This window comes from Trachemys scripta, chromosome 2 (assembly GCF_013100865.1).
Source record: "Trachemys scripta elegans isolate TJP31775 chromosome 2, CAS_Tse_1.0, whole genome shotgun sequence".
Taxonomy (NCBI): domain Eukaryota; kingdom Metazoa; phylum Chordata; order Testudines; family Emydidae; genus Trachemys; species Trachemys scripta.
Window position 1 is genome coordinate 280174204 of NC_048299.1, and position 18031 is coordinate 280192234.

At 59.2% G+C, this 18031-nt stretch overlaps 1 protein-coding gene across 3 annotated transcripts; it reads left to right on the forward strand.

The window, feature by feature from the left end:
- Positions 1 to 2480: 2480 nt before the first annotated feature.
- On the forward strand, positions 2481 to 14749 carry LOC117873884 (ras-related protein Rab-26-like). Of its 3 annotated transcripts, none has more exons than XM_034763761.1 (5): positions 2481 to 2619; positions 8264 to 8590; positions 9216 to 9378; positions 12026 to 12145; positions 13369 to 14749. In XM_034763761.1, the coding sequence occupies exons 2-5, from the start codon at positions 8396 to 8398 to the stop codon at positions 13491 to 13493; spliced, it is 603 nt and encodes a 200-aa protein (XP_034619652.1). In that variant the 5' UTR covers positions 2481 to 2619; positions 8264 to 8395; the 3' UTR covers positions 13494 to 14749. The 3 variants fall into 3 exon arrangements, with proteins under 3 accessions (XP_034619652.1, XP_034619654.1, XP_034619653.1); XM_034763763.1 differs by lacking the exon at positions 2481 to 2619 and adding an exon at positions 6407 to 6746; XM_034763762.1 differs by lacking the exon at positions 2481 to 2619 and adding an exon at positions 6768 to 7455.
- Positions 14750 to 18031: the final 3282 nt, after the last annotated feature.

Genomic DNA, 18031 nt, shown 5'->3' on the forward strand with positions numbered 1-18031 from the left:
GCTCAGTGCCCAGGGAGGGGTGATGTGGCCCAGGGGGACCCCGAGGCTGCGGGCGCTCAGTGCCCAGGGAGGGGTGGTATGGCCCAGGGGGACCCCGAGGCTGCGGGCGCTCAGTGCATGGTGCGGGGTGGTGTGGCCGAGGGGGACCCCGAGGCTGCGGGCGCTCAGTGCCCAGGGAGGGGTGATGTGGCCCAGGGGGACCCCGAGGCTGCGGGCGCTCAGTGCCCAGGGAGGGGTGATGTGGCACAGCCCACGGGGATGGATTTACTAGCAGAATGCATAAGGAGCCCGGATGCCCAGCTCGGCACAAGCCGGGTGGGGGTTTCCAGTCCCTGCCCGCTGAGCCCCAGGCGCTGGCCGGACAGCCCAGCCCAGCCCAGGGGCAGTGGGATACGTGCACCACTGTCCTGCACCGTGCGCCGGGCGGCTCCCTTCTGCCCCCGCCCTGCGCCCAGGCAGGTCCCAGCCGCCCCCTCCAGTGCCCCGGCTGAGGCCTCCCCGACGGGCTGCGATGACTCCTCCGCGCCTGCAGGGGGCGCCACGCGCAGCGCTGCTCGTGTCCGGGCACCTCTGCGCCTCTCTATGGTGACTCCCCTTGCGCCTCTCTAGCCCAGGACTCGCTAGCCCGGGCTGCCCGCCTGTTGCCGGAAGTGCGGTGGGGGGGCTGGTGAGCGCGGAGCGGCCGGTGGCGGAGCGCGGGGCGGGGCCCCCTGGGGGCTGACGCCAGCCCGGGAGCGGGGGGGGGGGGGCGCCCCGGGGGGGGGGGGGGGGGAACCGGAGGGGAGGGGCGCCAGCCGGGGGGGGCAATGGCCGTGACGGTTTCGCTCCCTCGGAGGTTTCCCAGCTGACGGCTCTGCCCCGGCCCGGCAGTTGCTCTGTTGTGTGAACCCCGCAGCCGCCCCCCGCCTGTGCAGCCGGAGCCGGGTGCTGCGAGCCCCGGGAACCCCGCTCTCTCCTCTCCCTTTCAGGCTGGATGAGGCCCCTGCCCCCATGGCCGGCCTGGCTGCCGAGTGGAGCACGGCTCTCCCCAGCGTGGGGCTCAGCGCCGTGTGTCTGAGCTCCGCTGTCCGCACCTTCCAGGTGAGAGCGATTGCCGCAGAGCAGAGCATCGTGTCTGGGAGGCGCAGGGCTCAGGAACGGACCAATGTGCCCCTCTGGCCATAGACGTGCCCAGTTGGCAGCTGTGAGCGGCCGTTCCTGTTCCCCCACCTGACAGAGACGGGCCTTGTTAAAGGAAACTGCCAAGGCAGAGAACAAATCAACGCACTGCGCACTAGCGCTGTGGCCTAGCGAAAGGCCATCTGCATGGTCCCTTGTTTGCTTCTGTTGCCCCCATGTTTACTGGACAAACAGATTTTCAGGCCCCATGATAACTTACCAGCTTTCTTCCCGCAGCACTTGATTGCGAGTTAGCTTAACGCTGACAGGTGTCGAGAGTCTGATACGGAGGCCTGGGGCCGAGTTCAATGTGCTCTCTCTACCGGATGATTCCTTGGTCCTTTGGCAGCCTACCTGCTTCACCAGCTCCAGATGACTTTTTTGCAGAAGCTGGGGGAAGGATGAATCTGTTTGTGGGGGCAGGAGGCAGTGTCAGTGTCTGTGGGGCTGGGGAATCTGCTTTGGAGGTGGGCAGTTGTCAGTGGAACAAAAGGGGTTTCACAGTCGCACTAGAGGTAGGAAGGAACACAAGCAAAGATGTTTTTCTTAATGGGCCTTTGTGAGGAGCTGTGTGTGGAAGGAAGCAGCGGAGCTGGTGAAGGGTGGACTCCCGCTGACCGTGTGAAGCAACTCTGGGTACCAAGCGGGGGGATGGATTCTCAAGCTGTTACCCTGGGTGTCCAAGCTATTGCTCTGTGTCTGTTCTGCTGAGTTCCCTGTGACCGTGGCCTGCCGCTCATTGCTTGCCTCTGTGTGTTTGTAGATAAATCGCGGGGCCGCCGCAGGGTTCCTCCTCCAGGCCCTGGCAGCACTTATGGGAGCAGTTGGCTTCTTCTGGACACCTCTTGGGGTTACCTTGGCAGCAGATTCCCAGTCTGGTACCTGGGTCTCCACCGTCATTGGCCTCCCTTTGCTGGCTTTTGGATTTCACTGGCTGAACGGCGACCACTCCACTGCCAACATCCTCCTGGGAGGAGCCCTGCTGCTGGCCGCGGGCTTGGAGTACTTCACTGAAGAGGGCAGGGCCATGGTTGCCCAGTCTGTCACCGTGGTGGCCTCCATCACCATCCTCATCCTTTCCATTTTCACCATGAATTTCTATGGGATACTGGGCAGCCTGGTGTTGAGCACAGCTGGCCTCCTGTCCGGGGTGAAGGTGGAGACACTGCTGATGCTGAGGAAGGAGGCTGTCCTCAGCTGTCTCCTGGCAGCAGGAAATTTAGCATTTCAATGGGCCTTCCGGACACAGCACCTTGATCTTGATTGATTTTATGTGGGACTTACCAAGGTGCTGTCTGTGGCGTTCCCAGTGTGGTCTGTGGCTGCCGTCAGCCTTGGTGCAGCGGTTACAGCTTCCGGCAGGCAGTGTGACCTGGGCCCTGGGACTGTCGAGTTAACCTTCCTGTTTCTGGCTGCTGTCTGAGCTACATTAGCGCACTGCGTGCAGCCCTCGGGCTCCAGGTAAGTCGCTGCAGCAGCTTGTGACTTGGGTAACTGATTGATGCTGGATGAGAGGCGGATACCAACGATTGGAGCTGTCCTGTTTGCTGCTGTTCCCTGGAGTGGGCCCCGATAGGGCAGAAATACACCAACTGCTGCTCCAAACTGCTTCGAATTTCTTCTTTGGTCTCTGGGGTGGGGAGAAGAGGCAGGGTGACTATGGAGCCCTCTTGGAAGCCGGCTGGTTCAATACCCCCAGCCTTCCAGGAGGAGTTGCAGGCCGCCCAGGGAAGAGGCTGGCTATTCCATCGTAGCTCAAGGGAACTGGTGACAGAGAGGACCTGGCAGTCCCTTTCCCAGCAGACCGCTGCAGGCTGAGAGAGTGCCTGGTCCCTCCTCCTCCCATGTCCCCAGCACGTCCCTTGGGAGCCCATCCCTTAGCAGATGGAGCTCAGGGTATTGTTCCTGCCGACCAGTCTACATTTACCTTTGCTTAATTTCATTCCAGGCATTAACAGACTCCTGCGAATTGACGGGTATTAAATTCAGGGGACTCCTATTGTTTCCCCGCCCCAGTTTAACTCAGCCCCTCTGTGAGGATAATGTTGTTATTGAGTCCTTGGAACTTTTCGCGTCAAAGTGCTGTAAGTGCTACAGTGGCCTGTAGTGTCTTGGCTGTCCCGTGATAAGTCGCTGTCCTACCGTTCTGATTGCCGTGGGAACTGCTCTCTTGAATGTCCTGACTCTTGTGCCTGTAAGGCCTTGAGCACTAGCTACTTTTTCCCGTTAATTTCCTCACTTGAAAGGGAAAATAAAAAAGCGAGACCAACTGAAATAAAGCGTTTCCCACCCTGTGCACGTGTCCTCGTGGAGTCGCACGAGCGCGCTGGCTGTCTCTCTGCCTGGGAGATTGCTGGAGGGAGCGCTGCATGGCTGTGGTTAGAGACACACCATGAGCGTAACCCAAGAGTGCACCCTCACAAGGAAGCTGGCCTGGCCGCTGGGCTGTGTTCACTTGTTTCTCTGCCAACGCTTGGCAAAGCCAAGTCCTCATTGGAGACCCCATGAGAAGGTTGCAAACCAAGCTGCTGAAATCCTCTTGAATGTCCCTCTTAACACTGGGAAAGCTCTCCCCCCACCACTGCACCCCCACCCACCCACCCACACTTAGGGGGCAGGTGAGCTCTCCCGCTTTGCCTGTGTGTGCAGAGGCCGTCCATTCAGAGTGTGGAAGTGCAGCTGGGGGGAACCCCCCCAAGCATATTTGAGTTTCTTACTTGCATTAATGCTTGTTGGGTATCTATAGTTGTAGCTGCTGCTGGTTTAGAGGCGTCTCACTTGTACCCTGGCATGGCTTTTCCCAGTCTCTGGGGTACTCGCTGTGCAGTTAGACCCTTCCATAACAGGGGTTGAACTTTTCTGTCTTTCCTCATGAAGGAGGTTAAAACATCAACAGCAGCTCTTGGGTTTTTCTCTCAATAAAATTAAAGGAGTCAGGCAAATTCTGCACCACCCCTTGGCACTCCCCCATGCAGTTCTGCCTGTGGAACTCCTGACTTACAGCGCACGCTGCTGACCTTGTCTATCTGCATAAATCGTTACCCTGGTGACAGGCCTTCTGCATCAGGGCAGGAGCCCCTACGTAGTGCGGCCCTTCTCTAGGAGTTAGATGCCCTAGAAGTGACAGGATCCCAGGAGCCCCACAGGCACTGGCTGGCTCTTTGTTGTTCTTCGAGTGCTTACAGATGTTCCCGTGTGCACGCCCAGTGCACCAAAGCTGGGGCAATTCGCCTAACCGTACCCGGAGGGGTAGTGTTCGCGCCCCTTGACTCCTAGCCTCTCCCCTGGTTGTATAAGGGCAGCGTTGCCCTGACCCTACTCAGTTCCTTCTCATCACCCACAGCTAGAGTCGGAGCGCTGGGGGCACTGCCCTTTTATCTCTCAGTTGTTGAGAACTTTGTGTTCATAGTTAGTTGTTTAGTAGTTAGTACCTTAGGTGGGTGGGTTAGTTAGTTAGCTGTAGTTTCCTGGTGGAATGTCTTCACCGGGATTTAAACATTGCCTATCACATGAGGGACTATTCCAAATAGTGAGCCCCACACGCGGTGTTTATTCTGCCTGGGAGAGGGACACGGTAAGGACAGGTGCTCCATCTGTAAGTCCTTCAGGACAAGGATGCAGTTAGCAAGGCACTTGAGATGCAGGCAAGCCATGAGGCCTACATCAGCACTGGAGATGGTACCAGCTCCTCAGCTGTCGTGTGAGCCTCATTGCACTGATGTTCCACGGCAGAACTCGGAGGCAGCCTCTAGGAGGGCTCCACCGAGAAAAACGACCCATAAATTGGAACACAGCCCCTCCACCTGTTTGTCGAAGTGGAAGCAGTTTTCGATTTGGGGGACCTCAGGGGGAATTCATCCTATGTCAGTTTGGATTCAGAATGCTCTGGACTATTCATTGCAGTTGAAATCTTCGGGCCTGGCTCTTAGCTCTTCGAAAGTTCATTTGGCTGCGATTTCAGCTTTCTACCCTCCTCTTTGGGGAAAGTCGCTATTTTCAGATCCTATGGTAGGGAGGTTTCTGAAAGGCATTGTCCATCGTTTTCCACCAGCGAAGAAAATGGTGTCGTTGTGGGACCTTAATACAGTGCTCGTGCCACTGATGAGTCTGTTTGAGTCAATAGCAACGTGTTCATTGGCTCTCCGCTCCCAGGAGATGGCCTTCCTGGTTGCTAGACTAGTCAGGGAAGCCTTCATGGCGGCAGATCCCTCATATACCCACTTCTTCAAAGGCAAGGTAGCTTCAAGACCACAGCCAAAACTTCCGTAAAAAGTGATCTCTTTGTTTCACCTTAATGAGGTTATTAACTTACCTGTATTTTTTTCCCAAACCACACTTGGGCGTAGAAGAACGACGCCTTCAGACCTTTAGATGTGGGAAAAGTACTAACCCCTTTCATTCATCACCTCGCCTCTTTGTATCTTACACTGAGCTGAGCGGATGAAAGGACCATCGGTCTCCGCTAAGTAGATAAGGACGTGAATTACAGCAGCTTCTGGAGCAGCTCAGATTACGCCCCCAAAGTCCTTACGGGCTCATTCAACGAGCGCTCAAGCAACATCAACAGCGTTTCTTACAGCTGTTTCCCCCAGTGGATGGCTGCAGGGCTGCATCTGGCCCTCAGTGCACACCTTTGCTAGCCGCTGCGCTGTCACCATGGCTTCTAGGGCTGACGCACACTTTTGGGAGGCAGTTCTGCCGTTTCTGTGTCGATCGACTCTGAGCCCCGGGAAGACACGTCTGCAACCTCTCGAAGAAGAAAAGACTGTTACTCACCTGTGTTGGAGCCGTTCTTCGAGACGTGGCTGCAGACACGTATTCCAGGCCCCACCTTGCATCAGAGGCTCCAGCCTGGGGTTTGGTGCAAAGGACCCAAGGGGTCACGGCTGCTCTGCCCTTCTAGAGCCCGGGGAGGGGCTGTGAGGCAAAGGGCGTGAGCGCTGCCCAGGCATGCTGCTAGGCGGATTTCTCCGGCTTTGGTGCGGGGCGGGCACACTCCTGAGGGAAGACGTGCCTGCAGCCACAGCTCGAAGAACAGCAGTTACCAGACAGGTAAGGAACCATCTGCTATTGTTGATTTGTGCCGAAGGAGTTAAAAGAGCAGAACCACGTGGGGTACAATTTCTGCTGTCACTGTCGTGTGCAGCTTGCAGGAGCGAGGGGGCTACGTGCGTGTCTGCCCGTTCTGCTGGGGAGCGGCTGTGCCCAGCAGCCCTGGGTAACACACGAGAGGAAGGAGTGCGGCCAAGTGCGGGAGGGAGCAGGAGCTGGGGAAGCACCGTCAGCAGAAAGTCCCTTGCAGCGCCCGTCCTAAGCCCAGGCACCGGGCATGCCTATGAAAAGGCCACGCCCAGCAGCCGGTGTTCGGTTACCCTCCTTCCAATAGCTGGCTGAGCGCCTGGGGGACACTGAGAGCGGGATGGTCGCGGGGAGGCCATGCTGCCTTCTCTGCACCGCTGGCTCTGGGAACGCCCTGCGCTCCGTCCGGCTGCTGTTAGAACGGGGCAGCCGGGTGACGCAGGCCTTCCAGCTAGGCCAGGGTTCACACCTGGGCAGGAGCAGCTGAACATCTCACCGGCCAGGGTGGAGTGAGTCAGGGGGAGAGGGGGGGCTTGTCCCTGCTGCATCTGCCACTGTGAGGTGCCAAGCCTGGAACGGAGCCTGAGCTCCCTCCTTCCAGGGGCCCCTCCGGTTTATGAACGCCGGCAACACTCAGTTCCCTGCTCCGGGGGCACTGAACCGGCAAGGAGCAAATGGGTGAAGGCAGGAGCTGAGCTGAGCAGAGCGAGGGGGATGGGTGTGTGCAGGCAGTTCCCTGGCAGCCCGGACAGCTCCCTGATCAGCAAGAGGGGGCAGGGGCTGAATGCAGCGTGGCCCAGGGGGCGGGGGCGGCTGGTCACCTTCATCCCCCACCCGGGCCAACCGGACAGACAAGCCGGTGTCACGGGAGAGGGTAGCTCTCCACTCTGCGAGACTGGGAGCTCTTTCCTGGACAGACACTAACCCATACAGCCCCTGGCGGGTGGGATGGGGGAAACTGAGGCACGGAGCAGGGTTGGGCCCTGCCCCAGGCTGGGGAATGGGTGTCAGGGCTGGGAGGCGAAACCAGGGCTTTCTGCCTGTGGAGGCTTTACGGAGAAGGGGGCCCTACCCTCCTTGTTTATTGCACTTTGACCGCCTGGGATTGCCCCGCTGGGAGGGGTGTGCCAGGTGCAGTAGCTCCTCCCAGGCTCTACTTCAACACACCAGGAAGCAGTTGACAAGCTCCCTTGTGGGCCCAGCAAGATCCTGGCCAAGGTAGAGGAGGCCCCGCTTAAGCTCTGCCAAACCGCCCCCCACCCCGCTCAGTCAACTGCCCAGCCCTCCACCCCTCCCCCGATGCAGAAAGCAAACACTCTGGCTGGGGGGGTACCAGCCTCTGCCGGAGCCCCGAGGGGGCCCCATAACATCCCAGCTCAGTCCCTGTATCAGAGAGCTGCGCCAGGAGAGGCCGCGCCCACGCCTGCTGGGCCCTCTCCCCCTGATGGCGTGCGCCACCCCCACGGCACACCTGGGCCACCGAGACAGCAAGAGTTAGAGCCCAGGGGCTGAGTGTGGGACACAGGGCACCGGGCTGCAGGGAACAGGGGGGTTAACGGGGCACTCTCCCCAGCAGTCTGTGCTGGCCCACGAGCAGTGCTAGGGGCCTGTACTACCAGGAACGGAGGGCGCTCAGTAAGGGGGGCTCTCACCCAGCAATCGGTGCTGGCCCCAGAGCAGTGCTAGGGGGCCTGAGTCGCTGAGGTGCTGAATTTCACACCGCACGTCTGCGTGAGCTAGTGATGCCTTCCCAAGGGGCAGAGTCCCACCAGGGTAGGGCTGAGGGGTGCTGGGAGGGTGCTAGGAACCTGTTCGTGCCCCGGGGAGAGCTAGAGGCTTTCACGGTCCATGGGTGCAATCCGCTCGGGCTCCCTGGGATGGGGCCCCCCAGGGCTGGAGCCGGCAGTGGGGGTGGGGCGGGGTTCCCCCAGCCCTGTCTCCCAGGCTGGGATCTGCAGCCAGCAGCCTGGGCCCCAGCCGGGGAAACGTGCTCCATTCCCTGCTTTTTCCTTCCCTCCCGCTGCAGCCCTGCTAGGTCTGCCGGCCCGTGCTGCCCGGTGGCCCAGTGGGACGGGTCCTGCCGAGGAATGGAGCCCATGGGCCAGGCCTGGGCACTTACCACCCACGGCTGCTGGAGGGAGCCGGCCCCCGCACTGTGATGGCGACCGTGCCTCCGCCCGACCTGAAGTTCAAGCTTATCCTGCTGGGGGACTTTGGGGTGGGGAAGACCACCCTGTTCCACCGCATCCGGGTGGGGCGCTTCCTGCAGGGGGCCCACGCCCCCAACGAGCACCTGGCCATCTGCAAGAGGACCGTGCAGCTCAGCCACCCTCCGATCCCCGGCCTGGCGCAGGTACGTGACTGCGGGCCTGTCCCTCGCCCTCCCCCCAGGGCCGGGTGTGTCTGGGCCACGCCAGCGAGACTCCGTGGTAGCCAAGCCCTGCCACGGGCACCCAGACTGTCCCTTGCTGGGGAGCGACGACCCAAAGGGTTAATCCGCTGTCAGGAGTTGCTAGGCGACAGCATCCCACCCACAGGTAGCGGCTCAGGGCTGGGCTTGTGTTGGCTGAGAGCCTTGGTGGGGGGTGGGGGGCGGGGGGCAGGGCTGGCTGGGGGCCTGGAATTGAATCACGATGCTCCGCAAATGAGCTGGTTTTCCTGAGTTCCCCCCTGGACTCTCGCTCCAGTCACCACAGCACACGGGGCTCCGGGCCCTTCTCTCCTGGTATCCTGCCTGCGTCCTGAGGGAGATGAAACCAGCCGGCTGGGCAGTGCTGTCTGTGGGGCGAAGCGGGGCACGTCCTGGCGCGTTAGGGCCTTCAGCCTGAGACCGTTACCATCTAACCCAGCCGGCTTAAAGACTGCAGCCGCCTCATTTGTCCAGCCAAGTTCATGTGGCAGTGAGTTCCACAGGCTGTCAGTGCCTTGCTCCACGCCCTGGGGCCAAGGCTTCACCCCGTGCTCTCTGCTGTGCGCAGATCTCCCTGTGGGACACGGCCGGTGAAGAAAGGTTCCTCTCCTTGAGCAGCTGCTACTTCCGGGACACGGACGCCGTGCTACTGCTGTACAGCGCCCAGAGCCAGCTCTCCTTCGACAGCCTCCCGCACTGGGTCTACGTGGCCCGGCAGTACTGCCCGGACGGTAGGGGGCACTGGGCAACTCCCGCAATGCGGGGACAGGGCGGGCCAAGTTCCCAATATCCTCCACTGCACTGCTCCCGACTCTGCTCCCTCCCAAACAGTGGGTTCCCCTGACCTGCCAAGGTGGGGCGGGTTCCCAGCTCCCCCCCAGTTATTCACCCACCTGGGGGGGAGCTGTGAGAATACAGCTGGCTCAGATCCCACAGCTGGGCTGCCCTTACCCTGGGGGGACCAGGCAGCTGCCTCCCGTCCCGTCCTGCCCCCTGGTGGAGCCACCCCATAGACCCGCCTCACGCCTCTTGGGGCATCTGTTCAGCTCACTGGCCGCCCCGGCCATAGGGTTTTGCAGCAGGCACGTGATGCGGCGATGCCACGCTGGGGTCTGGCCCATGGCAGGGATGCCCCCCACTGACCAGTTCTAGCCTCTCCACACCCTGCCCTGTGCACAAAGCCCCTCCCCCCATTCCAGCACTGTGCGCACCCTCCCGCATGCCAGCCACTGCTCTCCCCAGGACTGTATAAGTACCCCTGCGCCCCAAGGGGCAGGAACGAGCAGCCGAGCCGCTCAGGGAACCCCCCCTCATCATAGGAGGGAGGGAGCGCCCATCCCATAGGCCTGAGCACGTGTACCAGGGGCTGGGCCCCACTGCCTGCCACCCTGAGGGCTGGCGTCCAGCCTGTGCCACCCAGCTCTTTCCCAGGCTGGGCTCCAGTCAGCTCGTTAAGCCCTGGGCTCCAGGCCATCTCTCTCACGAGGTTCCCTGGCAGCTTTTCAAAGTGGCTGGAGACAGAGGGAGCCCGGAAAACGGTTAAAGAGAAACCAGCCGCTCTGCCGAAATCGTGTGTGTGCGTGCACCTGTGTGCGTCTGTCTGTTAATTAGCGATGCCCTGGCCAGAGTGCTGCTGTCTTCAGACACACATTTGTAGCACTTTGCATTGATTTTTAGTGCTCATGACAATGGCGTGTATTGTACATAAAGGTCTAAAGCCCTAAAGCTCTGCCAGTTCCCCTCAGTCTCAACCCGCATCCCTGTGTTATCCCAGCTCTGCCAATGTCCCTCAATCCCGACCCGCAACCCCCTGCTACCCCAGCCCTGGGCTCCCCCCAGCTCTGCCAGTTCCCCTCAGTCCTGACCCACAGCCCCCTGCTACCCCAGCCCTGGGCTCCCCCCAGCTCTGCCAGTTCCCCTCAGTCCTGACCCACAGCCCCCTGCTACCCCAGCCCTGGGCTCCCCCCAGCTCTGCCAGTGCCCCTCAATCCGGACCCACAGTCCCCTGCTAACCCAGCCCTGGGCTCCCCCCAGCTCTGCCAGTGCCCCTCAATCCCGACCCACAGCCCCCTGCTACCCCAGCCCTGGGCTCCCCCCAGCTCTGCCAGTGCCCCTCAATCCGGACCCACAGTCCCCTGCTAACCCAGCCCTAGGCTCCCCCCAGCTCTGCCAGTGCCCCTCAGTCCCNCTGCCAGTGACCTCACTCCCAGCCTAGGGTCCCACCCCCAGCTCTGCCGGTGCCCCTCACTGCTGAACCTCAGCCCTGTGTTCACAGGCGATGACTTTTTCCGGGAGGGTGCTCCACCTCTGCTCTGCCTTGAGGCCCCGCCCCCACTCCACCCCTTCCCCGAGGCCCCACGCTTGCTTCACCTCTTCCTACCCCTGCTCCACCCCCTCCCCTCAGCGCCTCCCACCTGCTGATCAGCGGGTGGCTGGTGGGTGCTAAGCACCCACTATTTTTTTTCCATGGGTGCTCCAGCCCCAGAGCACCCCCAGAGTCAGTGCCTATGCCTGTGCTATCCCAGCCCTGGGCTCCCCACACACAGCTGTGCTGCGCACCGGTGTGGAGCTGAAGCCGCGTTCAGGGCCGGGCCCCAGGGTGCTGTGCAGACGTACCGAGACGTCTCCTGCCCCAAAGAGCTGACAGGGACCACGGGGGCCACCGGCAGGGAGGGGCGTCCCACAGAGCTGTTCGGCGCTAGGTCCCGTGGCTCTCCCTGTGGCAGGTGTCGTGGCAAGGGCGGGATCTGGAGGGGAAAGGGGGAGTGGCCTGTTCGGGGTGGGCATTCCCTGCTGACTGGGCAGCGGGGAAGAAAGCACAGTGGGAAACATGGGTGCCCAGCATTGGAGCTGGCAGGACAGGTTGGGAGGGGCTGGGGGGGGTCCCACCAGGCCGGTTTGCAGGGTCGAAACCACACTCCAGTGTCCAATGTCCTGCTTGTTCGCTAAGGCTGGGTGCCCCATCGGCGTGAGTAGGAACAGGGGCCCCTGGCACCACTGCTTCAGGATGTGGCACCTTTAGTGCCAGGGCTCTGCCATTTCCCCGTGTTTTGTTCCCGGCTGACCCGGGAGTGGGGGAGCGGGGGGCCAGTCCAGCCATGAGCTGAGCCCCTCCGGGCTCTCGAGCTCTATACACGTGGGAGTTGGCACGGATGCTGAGGCAGTGCCAAGGGACAGGGGAGTTCAGGGCGTGAACGCCGGTCTGACCATGTGTCCAGGCCTCCCTACTGTGTGCTGGGGTACAGGGCCCTGGATAGCCCTCCCTGCATACAGCCCGGCCCCCCGGTCACACCCGGCAGGTGCTGGCCCCATCCTGAGCCCTTGCGTTTTCCCGTCTTTCTCTCCCCCATCACCCCGTCCCATCTCTGCCTCCTGCAGCCCCCATCTTCCTGCTAGGGAACAAGACTGACCTGGAGCCGCGCCTGCCGGAGGACCAGGCTGAGAAGTTTTCCGTGGAGCACAGAATAGCCGGCAGGTTTAACGTGTCGGCCAAGACAGGTAGGGCGGGGCTGCCCCCCTCGCCTCATGCAGCCTTGGAGCTGGGCCCCCAAATGGGCTCGGCTCGGCTGGGAGGAGCTGGAGCCCTCTCTGAAACATGATGCGGCAGCCGGGCAGCTTCCCTGCCCCAGCCGTGTGCCCCACCCTGCCCAGGGGGCGGCGAGTTCAGGCTCTCGCCCGTTCAGCCCTTGGCCTCGGGGGGACAGGTCCACCCCTGCTCGTGATTTCAGTGGGAATTAGTACCTTTGAGGAGCGGGACGTGAGTGCCCGCCGTCGGTGATGTGCTGAGATTCCTCCTCCGCTGCTGAGTGGCTGTCAGACAAGAGCCGCTGCCCTTGGGTTGCCAACTTTCTAATCGCAGAAAACCGAACACCCTTGCCCCGCCCCTTCCCAGAGGCCCTGCCCCTTCCTGGAGGCCCCGCCCCTTCCTGGAGGCCCTGCCCCCACTCACTCCATCCCCCTTCCTCTGTCGCTCACTTGCTCATTTTCATTGGGCTGAGGCAGGAGGTTGGGGTGCAGGAGGGGGTGAGAGCTCTGGGTGGAGGTGCAGGCTCTGGGTGGGGCTGGAAATGAGAAGTTCAAGGTGTGGGAGGGGGCTTGGGGCTGGGGGAGGGTTGTGGGCTCCGGGAGGGGGCTCAGCGCTGGGGCAGGGGGTTGGGGCACGGGAGGAGGTGAAGGGTGCGGGCTCCGGGCTGAGGTAGGGAGTTGGGGTGCGGGAGGGGGCTCAGGGCAGGAACAGGGGGTTGTGGTGCGGGAGGGGATGTGGGTTCCGGGAGGGAGATTGGGTGTGGGAGGGGGCTCAGGGCAGGGGCAGGGGGTTGAGGTACCGGAGGAGGTGAAGGGTGCGGGCTCCGGGAGGGAGTTTGGGTGTGGGAGGGGGCTCAGGGCAGGGGCAGGGGGTTGAGGTACCAGAGGAGGTGAAGGGTGCGGGCTCCGGGAGGGAATTTGGGTGCGGGTGCCCATGTATGGCCCTCAGACACACACGGGCCCTTTTCCCCACCCACAGCCCCGGTGCACACCCTGCCCTCGTGTACACACTCACGTATAGAGCCTTCATTCTCACGCACAGCCCTAGAGACACGTGCATGTGCACTGAACCCCCGTTACAAACACACGCAGAGCCCTCCCATCACACACACACACTCCGGAAGTAGCGGGTCCTGTTCCTTTCCCCCGCGGGGGACTCCTGGTGCTGCCACCCGCTGCCGGTCTCGCCCCTGCAGGAGAGAACGTGGACAGGTGCGTGCAGGACGTGGTGCAGCTGCTCGTCCTCAAGAGTGACGCTGGGCGCAGCAGGCTCACCGTGTCACTGCAGGAGGCCGACTCCGCCAGCCCCTGTGCATGCTGAGAGCCCTGGGGATGCCTGGCAAACCCGCTCTGTGCTTCAGGAGCCTGCTGGGGTCCCAGCCTGAGCCCCGAAAGCCACTGTGCCACCACCAGCCACTGCTCCTGCCGGGCATGGAGCCACCCCTGGAGAGCCCCTCCTGCCCTGTTACCAGAACGTGCTGCCGGATACTCCCTGCCGTGGGTGGGGAAGCACCTTGTGCCATCCGGGCACCTTTGTTCTCTGGAAAGGGAGGCCGGACCCCAGGGCCTGGGCTGAGCCCCACGTCTCTCCCCGCGTCTGCGGTTTGTCCTCTTGCTGCTCACCAGCCTGTAGGGGAGGAGAGCGTCCCGCAGGGCCAGCATGTGGGCTGCCCCTGGTCGCGGGGAGACCCACGCACACACACGAGGTCCAGCAGGAAGCCGGGTCAGTGGTTATGGGGGCTGTTCTGCCCTCTGGACCGGCAGCGAATGAATGCCCCCCCCGGTGCTGGAGGGCAGTCTGGGTCCTGTTTGAGAGGTGTGAAAAGCAGCCCCAGCTCCCTAGCGCTCGTTGCAAATCCCATTGTTCTCCGTGCAGGATGGAGGGGTATGTGATGCTCTGTACCTCGGGGGAACACCCAGCACTCCCATGTTCATCCTTGTAAAATGATTGTGTGGTAGCCAATGCAAAGTTTGTCGTGTCGGGTGTCTTCGGAAGGCTTATGAGGCACTGAGCATTGTTGTTATGGTGATGTTATAGGTTGTAATTTCATGTATATAGTTATGAGGATGGAAACGTGTCCTCATGGCTTTAAACAAGCCCAGGCAAAACTCTCCAGGAACAGAGGGGCAGCTCACACCTCATCAGGGCATGTATGGGACAAACCCAACCCAGCCTCACAGGAACAAATGATGCTGACCTAGGCAGCAACAAAGGATCTATTGGACTCTTGAATAAGTCACCCCTCTTCCTTTAGTCAGTCAGAGGAATGAATGGTAAATGTTCAGAATGGAGAGGGGTAACTAGTGGTGTTCCCCATGGGTAAGTCCTAGGACCAATCCTATTCAACTTTTTCATAAATGATCTGGAGAAAGGGGTAAAAAGTGAGGTTGCAAAGTTTGCAGATGATACTAAACTGCTCAAGATAGTTAAGAAGACTGTAAAGAACTTCAACAAGATCTCACAAAACTAAGTGATTGGGCAACAAAATGGCAAATGAAATTTAATGTGGATAAATGTAAAGTAATGCACCTTGGAAAAAATAACCCCAACTATACATACAATATGATGGGGGCTAATTTAGCTACAACAAGTCAGGAAAAAGATCTTGGAGTCATCGTGGATAGTTCTCTGAAGACATCCACGCAATGTGCAGCGGCAGTCAAAAAAGCAAACAGGATGTTAGGAATCATTAAAAAAGGGATAGAGAATAAGATGGAGAATATCTTATTGCCCTTATATAAATCCATGGTATGCCCACATCTTGAATACTGCGTATAGATGTGGTCTCATCTCATCTCAAAAAAGATATACTGGCACTAGAAAAGGTTCAGAGAAGGGCAACTAAAATGAAGCAAAGAATCCGTTTAGTTTCTCCACAATGACTTTATCATGTTTAAGCGCTCCTTTTGTATCTTTTTTTTTTAATCTTTTGACTTATAATCACTTAAAATTTATCTTTATAGTTAATAAATCTGTTTGTTCTACCTGAAGCAGTGCGTTTGGTTTGCAGTGTGTCAGAGTCTCCCCTTAGGATAACAAGCCTGGTGCATATCAATTTCTTTGTTAAATTGACAAACTCATATAAGCTTGCAGCATCCAGCGGGCATAACTGGACACTGCAAGATGGAGGTTCCTAGGGTTGTGTCTGGGACTGGAGATATTGCCTAGTGTCATTAGCTTGCACAATCCAAGGAGCAACTGGCCAAAAGTGCTCACTGACATAGCTGGGAGCAACTTACATGCTAGAGGCTGTGCGTGAAATGGGGGTTCTCGCAGCAGAGCAGGGGAAGGCTGGCTCCCAGAGTCAAGGGTTGGAGTGACCTAGCAGATCACCAGTCCAGACAACACCAGGCGAATGTCACAGGGTAACCCCACTGTCTTGCGCCCTGGCCAGATGCCATGTCCAGCACCTGGGCTGGGCTCTGGGAGCAACAAACAAGGAAAAGGAGGCTGCACAGCGGGTCACTTCTTTGCATCAGCCTTCACCGCGGCAGGGTTGGGGGACCGATCCCAGACTCGCTCTTTTCCGGCACTGCAGAGAAGGGAGGAGGCATTGAGGTGACGGAGAAGGGGTGCTGGGAACAAGCTGCCAAGGCGCTGACAGTCCCCAGCACCAGGTAGGATAAGCTGCCAGTAATACTATGTGATCTGCACCAGAGGGCGTGGTACCTGGGACCCCTGATTGCACCAGCCGTAAAAAAGGTGCTGCCCGTGATCCGGGAAGTCACAGCCTGTCTCATCGTAGGGCTCAGGAAACTAGCTGAAATGTTCCATTGGGTGAAATCTTTGGCCCCATGGAAGCCAATGGCAAAGTTCCTGTTGGCTTCCCTGGAACTGGGAGTTCACCCCTAGATCTTTAAGGCTAGAAGGGACCATTAGCCTGACCTCCTGCCCCAGCTCCGCCTGTTCCAAGCCCAGCTGCTCGTGTCTGGTGTCTCGTGAGGCAGCTCCTCCAGAAAAGCATCCCGTGTTGATGTGAAGGCGGCAGAGATGGAGAATCCACCACGTGGTGGCGGTTTGTTGCAGTGCTTAACTGCCCTGCCTGTTAGAGAGATGACACGTTTTTTAACTTCCAGCCCCGGTCTCTTGTTCTGTCAGAGATTCCGCGTAGTGCCTGGTAGCTTCTCCCTGTGTTGATCCCTCTCTACAGTATTGAGCGATGCCCGTCTTTCAGTGCCTCGAGTTATCGCTGTAGCGCTCTCCTGCACCCTCGCCAAGTTTTCAACTTCCTTTTTAAAATGTGGGCCCCATGTTCCAGTCTCAGAGCGATCACGAAATGCCAGGGACAAGCCTACCCGGGCTCTGCAAGGGAAAGTCACGCCTCTCCGATCTGCTAGAATTCTGTGAGCATGTCAGCACATGGCAGAGAAAGGAGACCCAAGTGATACTTTGTCACCTAACCCTGCTGGTTCGCTAGCAGCCCTTCTGCTGGTGGGGAAGCCTTGGGCTGGAGACTTACACCTAGCAGCTCTGTGTTCTTGGGGAACCAGGGCGCAGCACCCAGCCTGGCTGACTCACGAAAGACCTTCCCCCGCCCTCCAGCCTCTGCTTGAACCAAATCTGCATCAGAAGAAAGACTTACAAAAAGCAAAGACAAGGCCATGGGAGACACCTAAACCCCTGGGATAAGGGTGACAGGATTAAGGAAATTCCCCTAGGCTCATTTGCATCAAAGATAGGACAATGAGGCATCTCCATTAGCGTACAGAACGGAGACCAGAGATTCCAAGGCAAGAACCACATGGAACTCTGGGACCAGAAAAGCAGGGAAGCACTGCATCATGGGGGATCTCTGCTCCAGATGTCAATGAACCCACACCTGCACTGCACACACCCAGTTCAGCAGTTATCAGACCAATTCTAGTCATAAATCCTTTATTGATATCCAAAATACTGAAGCCGCCTAATTGCATTGTGAGCTCCCTCCAAGGGACACCACCCAAAGCCAGGAATGATCAGCTCCCATGTCTAGCCTGAACAAAACAACTTTGGTATCTCCCTTGTGTTCTCCCTTGAACCATTGTTGTTTCTCTACAGAAACCCCTCCCCACGCTCAAGTCAGTGTTCTGATACCTGGATCCAAAATCTGCATCCGTTCCATTGGGACTTCATCTTCTCCTGACTGATTGTGCTGGGGGCTCTGCCTGACTCCAGCACTCCGGACCCTCAGCTACCCCCACCACCCAGGACCCCCGATCGATTCAAGCTTCATGCAGTGGTGAGAACCCAGCTCTCTCTCTCTCTCAGTGTAGCCTTCTGACCTTGACTTGTGGGATCAGTTATAGCTTCTAAACCTGACTTTTACAATTCAGTTTGTTAGATTTAATATTATCGCTGTTTTGTTTGACTCCCCTGTGGTTATTACCTGGCAATAAATAACTTTCATGGTTAAGCTGGTTGCTTCTCTCTCTCTCTCCCCCACATCCTCCTTGTGGGTGTTTTTTGGTTTCCTCATTCGCTCTGCAGCGACGCTCCTTGTACCTAAGCTAAAGCTCCCTGCAGTGCCCCAAAATCCCGTGGGGTTTGCTCATCACGTGGGTTACTGCCCGAACAAGTGTAACGTGACAGCGGGGACAGGGACGCGCTGAACCTGGGACATATGACGGTGGCAGCTTGGAAGTGCTGCTCGACCCAGTCTGCTGAGTGCTCTGTTAACGTGTGTGTGTTCGTCTGATTCTGGGGCTGGAGGAACCCAGCCCGGGGGAGCCTAGGTCCTGCAGGATCGCTCCATTGGGAGGGGACGTGCAGCAGGAGGAGCGGAGCGCCGTATGTGACACAGGCAGTACCTGGATAGAAGTACAGACATCCCCCCGGCCCCCAGAAGAGTAACCTGAATAAAGGAGCGTGTCCCAAAGTAA

Bases quoted from the DNA above. Each gene is read 5' to 3' on its own strand.
- LOC117873884 (XM_034763761.1), top strand. From the start codon at position 8,396: ATGGCGACCGTGCCTCCGCCCGACCTGAAGTTCAAGCTTATCCTGCTG. The intron at 9,379-12,025 runs GTAGGGGGCACT...TGCCTCCTGCAG, and splicing joins CCGGCAGTACTGCCCGGACG to CCCCCATCTTCCTGCTAGGG. The intron at 12,146-13,368 runs GTAGGGCGGGGC...TCGCCCCTGCAG, and splicing joins TAACGTGTCGGCCAAGACAG to GAGAGAACGTGGACAGGTGC.